At 44.5% G+C, this 10,785-nt stretch overlaps 1 protein-coding gene across 1 annotated transcript in view; it reads right to left on the reverse strand.

Annotated features, from left to right (window-relative positions):
* PPP1CB (protein phosphatase 1 catalytic subunit beta) overlaps positions 1–2,191 on the reverse strand; it is a 32,747-nt gene extending 30,556 nt beyond the window's left edge. The window contains exon 1 of the mRNA XM_075204394.1: positions 2,053–2,191. Within this exon, the coding sequence (XP_075060495.1) occupies positions 2,053–2,104 (52 nt within the window). The 5' untranslated portion in view covers positions 2,105–2,191. The remainder of the gene's footprint in view (positions 1–2,052) is intronic.
* Between the last annotated feature and the right edge of the window lie 8,594 nt (positions 2,192–10,785).

Raw genomic sequence — 10,785 nt, forward strand, 5'->3', positions numbered from 1 at the left:
ACGCTGCATGTCTCGGTGCCACTCCTTATACACAAGAGCTCCCTGGATACTGCAGGAGGAAAGTTTATCCCCCCCGCACATCATTCCATATTAAGAGTCACTTTGTCTCATTTTTCAGAGTATTCAGTCCTGACATTTGCTACATTCCCGACAGAAATCAGTCTTACAATGAATGCCCACCCCCTTGCCTTCAGCATGTCACTGTACACAATTGTCCGCAATATTTTATAGTGCTGTAGAAATAAGTGTACACATAAAAGCCCCTCTGATCCATCACTTCTGCTTATAACTTACCTACAGTTCTAAGTCGTATCGTGCACAAATTTCCCACCGCATGTCAGTTATCTTGTTTAACAGCACCCACCTAATCAGATTAAGCTAAACACTGCAAACTCCCATATCATGTAATAACATATACACAATATTGTAGCATGCTACAGAATATAAATACTGTCTAATATTAACATGTCATCCTGAACGGCTACTGTCCTTACTGTGCAGTTTGTATCACACAGTAACATTACTACCACCAAGTGTTCCTTCCGTCATTTAGTACATATCATCCTCTCACCCCTACTAGGCACATCATACCTGATCTAGTTACACAACTAATCTTACATACATGATCTGTTTACACGTCTGTATTACCTCTTGTTACACTGTCCTACCTTACTCTGCAAGAGTCACCATACTATCTGTAAACATGACAACGTGTATATATAATTATATAGATAGATAGTATCTGTATACACAAAAGCATATATACTGTAGCCTTAAGCATACTCTCCTGCCTCAAAACCTGTATTGTGTGCCTCATCATACCCTCACTCCAGCCTGCCCTGAGCCATCACTAGACCCCTTAGCACTTCAACCCAAGTCTGTACTATACCACCACACTCCCAGTACTCAATCTATCTAGTGCACTTCATCAGATCCTGTCACTCTACCACTAGTCAGTACTGAGCCCCTAAACATACAAACAACTCTCTGGACCCCAGACTGTCCTTTATCAGATCCTGTCACTCTCTTACCCTTAGTCCAAACAGAGCCCCTTACCAAACCCTTATTACTCCCTGGAACCCAGTCTGCCCTGTGCCATCACCAGACCCATCAGCACTCTACCCCTAGTCTGTACTGAGCCCCTCATCATATACCCACCACACACCCATTACTCCCCAGACATCGATCTGTCCAGTGCCCTTCATCTGAGCCTGTCACTCTGTGCCCCTAAACATACCCCTTACTCCCTACACCCCAGACTGTCCCTTAGAAGACCCTGACACACTCTGTCCCTGGTTTGTACCCCTCATCATACCCCATTCACACACCCCTTACTCCCTGCACCCCAGACTGTCCCTTAGAAGACCCTGACACACTCTGTCCCTGGTTTGTACCCCTCATCATACCCCATTCACACACCCCCCTTACTACCTGCACCCCAGACTGTCCCTTAGAAGACCCTGACACACTCTGCCCCTGGTCTGTGCCCATCATACCCCCACCACACACCCCCCCCCCTTACTCCCTGCACCCCAGACTGTCCCTTAGAAGACCCTGACACACTCTACCCCTGGTCTGTGCCCCTCATCACACACACCCCTTACTCCCCAATCTGCCTCGTGTCATTCACAAGATCATGTCACTCTCTGCCCCTAGTCTGCACTGTGCCACTCATCATACCCCCATTACTCGCCAAGCTGCCCAGTGTCTCTCTGCCCCCCAGTCTATACTGTGCCCCTCTTTATACCACCAGCCCGCCCTGTGCCCTTCTTCCCTCTCCCCCGTCTGTACTGACCCCTCATCATACTCCCCCGCTCCTCTAGTAATGGCCCCTAGGTGCAGAGAGAGATCAGTGCTACGAGCCGGGGGCACTACCTCCGCCGAGCCCTCACACCCAGCAGGCCAGGCTCTTTCTCCCGCTCGCACCCAGCAGGCCAGGATCACTCTCCCGCACATACTGGGAGCCATCTCCCACCCGATCCGGCCACACTCTGTCCCCTGCTCCGGCCGCACTGACTCCTCTCCCCCCGGCCTCCGCCCCGGGACACTCACCCTCCAGCAGGCGGCTGATCAGGCTGTCCACGTTCAGCTCTCCGTCCGCCATTTTGCGCTTCCCTCACCACCAGAGCCGAGCAGTACAAGCCGGGCGGAGCTGCGTCACAACACGGCAAGGACTCGCCCAGTGGGAGGGATCAGAGAACAGCACCAGCCAATCCAAACTTAAAGGGGCGTTACATCCCCAGATCACGCCCACAATGAGAGACAATGGCACATTTCGCTTCTAGGAGACAGCTGAGAGGACACTGTCCAATGGGCGGGGCCGCTCTGAGGGGCGGAGTCAACACACTGACATTTACAAAGAGCAATCACCGAGCTATATGCACGACAGAAAACATAGCAGTGCCCTTGTGGGCGGGGACTGTGAGACAACCCGCTTTTTTTTTATCTATAACTCCACCCCCGAATCCTGCTGCTGTCTGTGTCCTTGCTCTGACTGTTCACTAGATGCAGATGGCGCGTACTTCTGTAAGCCCCGCCCCGCAACCCTCCTGTTGTCATGGAGACTCCTAGAGGATGGGTAGTGGAGGGTTTGGCCTGTGTTTTGGCTGATCTCCTTCTCCGGGTGTCATAGCAACAGTGACGTCTTAGTGACAGACCTGTGGTAGTCAGTGCTGGGGGAACATATCCCTGAGCTGGCTGGTGCCCCCTGAATGTTACACACTGGGCGCCACCATTATGGTGTGGGGGTCTAAGTAATGACTGACCCCACACAGGACAGTCCTAATGCTCTATATCCTCACAGGACAAAAGCACTGTCCCTGCTTCCCAGGTTGTCCCGATTTTTTCAACTATCTCCCCCATTGGATTTATAAAAGCAGTTTGTATGAAATATATAGATAAATATTCATAGACTCTTGATAAATATTGTTGAAGGATGGGGAGAGAGACCCTCTATTACTGACAGCACCAGAAAGAGACGCCATGTCCTCATTTACTGACAGCGTGTACTAGTGGCACCACATTCAGTTCTGTGTGACACATATTTACACCTGTTTTCCAAGAGCTCCAATATAGAACCCCCTGAGTAACTATTCTCCTGTAAACTCTTACTTAAGTCACCCTCCCTCCATCCTCTCCTGTTCCAGAGATAATCCCCCCGGAGTGGTCACTCCGCAGTAAGATGGGGCTTGTCCAGGCAGCTAGCGTCCAGTCTTGGCTCAGCTAGGTCTGAAAGTGCTTCATGCACCGTGACGTGGGCTCATCAAAGGGATTTTTGGCTCTGATCAAATTCCAACATGTCAGATTTTGGGAGATTATTTGGGTGGTCACACATTTGCCCGTTGTCTCCCAACTCGGTCACTTAAAGTGTTGGGAAATACATATAGTGTACACCATTTATTTATGTGCCTCTATATTGGGTGCAGAGAAGGGAGATCCACCATAGACCTCATCTGTCATGACACCAGGCAAATACAAGATGTGATGACAATGGTTCCATCGGCATAATGAAGAAATGGCTAAGTAGTATCATAAGACCCCCTCTGCTCACAGGTAGAGGGTGTAACTGTTTAGGTGCAGAAGAGAGAATATTGGAGACCTAACAGGTCCATTTTTAACAAGCTGGTAAAATGTGTACATCCACCATTACTAATTTGTTCTGTTTAAAATGGTTTGCCACCTCCGGATGATATTAAATGGCTTACACATAGACTCCTAAAGCTTCTACTAAATACGTTATGTCTTTAGGATAAAGAATAATGAATTTAAGAGGAGTGCAGGGATTTGCATCTTGTATTCCCATTAGCTGGTTTAGTAGTTTTCATCCAGATTAGATGGAAATACTAATTGATCCTTTGGACTGTAAGGAAAACAGCATACAAGATAGACAAACTAAATGCAGGGAGTTAAAACAAAGTACAGAGAGGTACATGCTTGTGAGAGAGTTTACAATCTAGTGGGAGAAGAGCAGAGGTGAGATAAGAGGAGTACTTTTGTCTCAGAGGGGAGATTGGGACAGCTGTAAGGGTGTGCTAGCATGCCTGTCATATTTGGGAGCAGAGTACATACTAGTAAATTATGGAGAAGTGACCCTTAGGCTGAATACACACTACAGAAAATTTCTCCCAATGCGATATCATCATCATCACCATTTATTTATATAGGGCAACAGATTCCGCAGCGCTGTACAGAGAACTCATTCACATCAGTCCCTGCCCCATTGGAGCTTACAGTCTAAATTCCCTAACATACACATACATACAGACAGACAGAGACTAGGGTCAATTTTGATAGCAGCCAATTAACCTACTAATATGTTTTTGGAGTGTGGGAGGAAACCGGAGCACCCGGAGGAAAACCACGCAAACACGGGGAGAACATACAAACTCCACACAGATAAGGTCATGGATGGGAATTGAACTCATGACCCCAGTGCTGCGAGGCAGAAGTGCTAACCACTTACCAACAACTGAAAGTCCCGATCAGCAGCCAATTCATGTGTACACACTACACGTTTTACATGATTTACCTTTAGATCTGTGCTCTTCATCCTATAACCATCGGCTGAAAAGAGGGTGACTCTGCACAGTCCGTAGAGATCTATGGACACTGCCGGTCATAAGTGCATACACACTGCAGAACTGGTACGACATCGTTAGATTGTTTACCGAAACTTAGCATTTAGAAAATCAAATCAAACCATACGATGTGTTTTGGAACGATAATCACTGATCGTGGGAGTGTACACACTAATGCAATATCGGACCAAACAGTCGTTTATCATGTGATTGGCTGAAAAACTGTAGCGTGTACCCAGCCTTACACTTTGCTGTAAGTAGATCGTTGATCACTTTTGTGTGGTCAGTCTCAGTGCAATGTTGGGGGTGAAAGCGTAATAGCAGGGAGTAGAGAAGGGAGTGGGAGTAGGGAAAGTATGATAGATGGATATACACAAGTCGCTAAAATAAATTGGTGGCAAATCAGAGGAGAAAAATTGGCCAGTTGTTGGGCAGAAAGGTTGGTTTAAGAGATGGTTTCTTTAGGATTGCGGATATGAATACGTGTTTAAAGGAGGATGGGAATGTACCAGTAGAGAGAGGCAAGCTGGCATACAGTGGGCGAGAGGGAGCCCAGAAGTTGAGGCGGAATAAGGTTGAGGGGGCAAGTTGTGGAGTGCGGCGACGAGATGAATGCAGAGACGTCATCCTCTGTTACAGGTGACAAGAGACAGGGTGGATACAGGGAAAGGTGGGTGAGGGGTGCGGGTTTGACATGAGACGTATGTCTTCTGTGTTTAAATATGTATCAGTGGCTCGTTGATTGTGAGCTCTTATTGTTCAATGTATGAGATACTGAGGAAATACAAATGTGTTTGGTGAGAGTCGGCTCCAGTTCCTGCGTCACTGAACGGAGTTACACTTAGTGAAGCTCTCTGTTCGTTGTTTGTTGTATTATGTTGTAAGATCATTCAAAGCAATAAGTTACTATGACGACAGGATGTGAAAAATAATCTGCCGAGCCTGTGTCAATGTTATAACCATATATGAGTCCTGTAAATTTATCACAACTACAGCAGAGAGAGCGTCATTGTGTTAAGTTGTGTGAGCGAAACGGAAATGAGTTCATCTGACAGCAGATTAATGTTGTCCTACTGATATACTCTTGTTCACTACAGAATACGTACATTGGGATAAGTACGATCACGCAGAAACACTGTCTGGCATTTACAGAAAATGTTGCACATCATTTTTTGCTCTCAGCTCCTACAAAAAGAACTACGTTTAAATGTAAAAATACCCCACAATAAAAGTTTTTACACACATTTCATTATGGTATGAACACCTAATTCATACTTTCAGGCAGTTCAGTCCAGGAGAGGGGCGTGAACAGAGAGCGGGAGGGGCGGTGCGTGGTCAATCCCGTCATTTTGCCCTGCCCCTGCAAAGAAAATGACAGCTTGTCCTGGGGATGGTGCCAAAATGACGATTGATGATTATTTTGGCCAGGGAATTGTGGGATACGGGAGACTTGCCTGCTCTGCCGGGAGTCCGGGAGACTGACCCAGATTTCGGGAGTCTCCCGGACATTCCGGGAGAGTTGGCAAGTATGACCTATTGTGTTCATTTTTTTCCTAGGGATCTCAGTGTGTAACACACCACTTGCATATCAGCACTGGTTGCATTAACCATGGTCAGCATAGAGCAGCCTCAGGGAAATTGCCCCTTCTGCACTGCAATGCATGCTAACACAATGTAAACGGGACATGCTCCTTTGTTTACAACACAGTGAAAGTTAGTATACATCAAAGTATGAATAAGCAGAAGAGTTTGCCATAGGAAAAAATGTGCAAGTGCCCTCTCTATTTTGTCTTGGCCTAAGTGCAGGTTGACTGTAGATGTTTCAGTAGATTGGGATAGAACCAGCCTTTGAAGACAACACGTTGTGAATTGAATGGCACTAGTTTCAAACTGAATGTAGACTGTATGTGCACCCAGGAGAGGGACCACATTAAGACACTTGTGTGGGCTCACGTTTTCTTAAAGAGCTCCTACATACATACATATAGGGATATTATAAAAGCAGTCAATATTTCTGAGAATAATGATTCACTAGGAACCAGTGACATCATTGTGTAGGCAACAAGTGCACCTCAAGCCCACTATACTATTACACAATTATCATGCTTTATATAGGAAATGAGAAGGACATTTCATTCTTCCACCTCAACTCTTAACTGCAAAGCCGAATCTAAAATCCTGCAATGTAGCCCTTCTGGTCTTTGTATTATTATGTTTAGTTTAATAATGTATTTTGTAATATAATGCATTATGGATCGTTGCTGTCTGTGTACTGTATACTACTGTAAATTTCATGTACGGCGCTGCGTTATAAATAAAGTTTAGTGATAACGATAATAATGTCACTCTGGGTATTATCAGATCTGCCACAATAGGAAAACCCACTTACTCAGACAATGGCATTAAGAGAACTTAAGTTTTTGAAATTGATTCCTTACAGATTGCTGTCCCTCACACACTGATGTCAGAGACATCTGCACTAGTCTTCCCCATTATCCTCATTTCTTTCGCTAATATTTGCCACAAAGTTTTACTTTAAGTTTCCTGTTTTTAGTGCAACATTTTATTGTCAGGATTCGGATGTAATTGGTTGGAACTCAAACTTGTTAAACACCTTCCAATATAAATCAATACATTCTAAGGATGCCAGAGGTGAGCGACATATAGTTTATATATATCACATCTATATATATTTATATTTCACTCCCGAAATCTTTGGAGAACAGTGTACAAAGATCATGTCACTAAGCTGTCGCTCCAAAACCCAATTCACCAAATAAACCCATTAGATTTAGAGTGCATACACAGCATTGTAACAACATTGGTCCATCGATGAACAAGATTTTCAGTTCATTTTGAAAATCTCGACCATCGATTTGATGTACTTTAGAACGATATCGTTCATCGTTCCAGGGTACACACTGATGCGATATCGGGTCAATCAGTTATCGTCTGATTGGCCCGATAATCTGCTGAAAACACTGTAGTGTGTACCCAGCTTTAGAACAGGTACACACTGGAGGTTCTTCAGCCAATCAGTGGGCCAATCACCTGAGACCGTTCAGTCAGATATCGCGTTAATGTCGATGAGCGACAGTCGTTCCAAAGTACCGGTTGTTGTTTCATTTGGTTGCTCGTTTTGTTTAATAATTGTTGTTCCAACCTCCTGCCGATCCTGCGGTGTACGCGAGTGTTTATGCGCTCAGGATCACCATCATCTGCAGAGCTTACAGAGTCATCATTTTTTCAGCCTACATTTTATGACAGTTGAAGAGCACAGATCTGAAGGTAAATCTTTTAAAACGTGTATTTTGTGTACACAGGAACTGGCTGCTGATCGGGATTTTATTTTTTTTTCAGTCGTAAAATCTTTGTAGATAACAGAATGGTTGGAAAACATTGTAGTGCGTAACCAGCCTTAGAAAAAAGTGCAGCTTTAATAGACACCCACAAGTTCTAGAAAACATTGACTAATGTGTTCATGATCCATTGTAAAACTGCAAGAGTGTATATGACAAATGTAATGTTCTTTCGTCCCATCATTACTGTGCACTGTAAATATCTATATGATCTGTCAGGATGAGGAAAAGGCCTGGAAATCACATCTAGAAGAGCACGTGGTTGTCTTGGACAGTAGTTTTCACCTTCATTCCTAGGATTGTATTTATCGTAAAGATGAACGCTGTGAGCAGAGATCTGTTCCAAATAGATACGTTACAGACATTCGCCTGTTCAAGTCAATTGCACCATTAACCCTGCGCTGGCAGTAATGTGCAGTGAGTTACTACTTCATCTGTTAGCCAGGTCTGTAAAAGCAAACTGTACCAGGGACGGAAGTAATGAAACGTCTATTAATATTTATAATGGTTTACTGCATCTTCTCTTAGTAGGTAGTCAGGAAGCACGCCCCTGCTCTATACACAAATAAAACTATATTATGTCTTTAAAGACTGAAGCCTCGCTGACTGTGATACACTTTACACCTCAGAAAGTCACAACATTCTGTCTGTAAAAAAAATGACGTTATTATTGTAATGATGTGAATGTGAAAGGGGTTGAGAAGACGCATTTATAAGGAGACACCTTTTGTTGTACTGAAGTGCCTTCCATTTGCGCTGCTGCGGCGAGTCTCTTTGTTAGGTGCATGTTGAACAATGTAATAGAAATATTCAAACAAACAAATGCGACATGTAATACAGACAGTGCTGATGTCCACTCACACATATCATTAATATAGACATAAATTTAGCTAAAGTGAGCAGTAATCTTGGAGAGAAATGGAAAAGTTTAAATGAATAAAATGGATAGTCTGGAAAAATTCCGCAATGGTGGATCTGCAAACCTTCAAACTCAGGAACAGACTGACTCTCATGGGGCGGTCCCACAGACAGGGAGTGGGCGTACACCCTGAAATGCGCTTGGTGGTCGGATAAGCGCACATTCATACATAATCACTGAGCTTCTGCACTTTACACTGTTTGTCTATTTTTTGGTTATTTTTTTTGCTGTTTTATCTTTTTATACATCTTGATGTCTGTTCTTATAGTAACATGTTGTAATGAAACATATTAGTGGAAACAATATAGTATAGATGAATAGTCATCTCAGATCCACTGATCCAATTGCCCAAAGGTTATCCAAGGCTCACAAACAGCATCGGACTGGCCCAGCGGGCTACCGGTGAAACCACCGGTAGGCCCGGCTACTTTACGGCCACACCCCCTTTTATCCGTGGGCGGAGCTTACCTGGAAGCCCCTCACGAGGACCCGGCGTCCCCGCTGCTCAATTGCGATCGCAGCTGTAATCATGTGACCCGCCCCCTCCCCCTGTCAGCTCATCTTCCCGCCGCCGCTGAAGAAGGGAAAAGGAGCAGAGAGCCTGCAGAACTCAAGATATCGGTAAGTATATTTTTTAACCATTTGTTTATACTAAATATAAATATATATATATATATATATATATATATATATATATTGTGTGTGTGTGAATTGTGGTCACTTGCGTGGCATAACATTGGGGGCACTATGTGGCATAACATTTGGGGCACTACTGTGTGGCATAACATTTGGGGCACTACTGTGTGGCATTACATTGGGGGCACTATGTGGCTTAACATTGGGGGCACTATGTGGCATAACTTTGGGGCACTACTGTGTGGCATAACATTGGGGGCACTATGTGGCATAACTTTGGGGCACTACTGTGTGGCATAACATTGGGGGCACTATGTGGCATAACTTTGGGGCACTACTGTGTGGCATAACATTGGGGGCACTATGTGGCATAACATTGGGGCACTACCGTGTGGCATAACATTGTTTTGGGGGCACTACTATGTGGCATAGGGGGGCTGCCTATCGATACTAAACTATAGGGGGGCTGACTATACTAAACTATAGTGAAGAGGGGCTGACTATACTAAACTATAGTGAGGGGGGGCTGCACAGAGAACACTATAGGGAGGGGGGGGTGGGACCTTTAATGCTGAGGTGGTTTGGGTCTATAATTGAATGTGGGGCTGAGTGTGGGGAGAAGGGCTATCTATTAAATGTGAATATTAATTATTTAATGTTAGGAATGGTTGTGGGAAATGGATGTATTAAACGTAAATGCTATTAATTTATTGTTGGGGCTGTTTGGAGGGAGGGTAATAGGTTTATTTATTAAATGGGAATACTATTAATTTATTGTTGGGGTTGGTTGGAGGGAAATAGATATATTTATCAAATGTGAGCACTATTACTTTAATGTTGAGGCTGGAGAGAGGCCTAATTATTAAATGTGGGTGCTGTTGATTTAATGGCAGGGATGGTTGGCGTTTCTAAATGTACCCATTATTTTTTCCAAATAGGGCCCTCAACATTCCAGGATCCAGACAAGTCACAACTAAAGAAACCAGCAGCCACAGGGGGTAAAAGTGACAACTACAGGTAGGACAGTCTGTCAAATGTTCTGAGTCTAGTGCAGGCTTGGCTAACCTGTGGTACTCCAGGTGTTGTGAAACTACAAGTCCCAGCATACCCTTACAGCAATAAGCTGCTATATATTGGCAAAGCATGCTGGGGCTTGTAGTTTCACAACACCCGGAGTACCACAGGTTAGCTGGTCTAGTTGGACAATCCTGATTTTTGGTGACTGTTCTGCCCAATCTAAGGGGCAGGTCAAGACTGTGCATTCTTTATACACACACTGTATGCTTTATATACT

The sequence above is a fragment of the Mixophyes fleayi genome, chromosome 3, assembly GCF_038048845.1.
Source record: "Mixophyes fleayi isolate aMixFle1 chromosome 3, aMixFle1.hap1, whole genome shotgun sequence".
In the NCBI taxonomy this organism is placed as follows: domain Eukaryota; kingdom Metazoa; phylum Chordata; class Amphibia; order Anura; family Limnodynastidae; genus Mixophyes; species Mixophyes fleayi.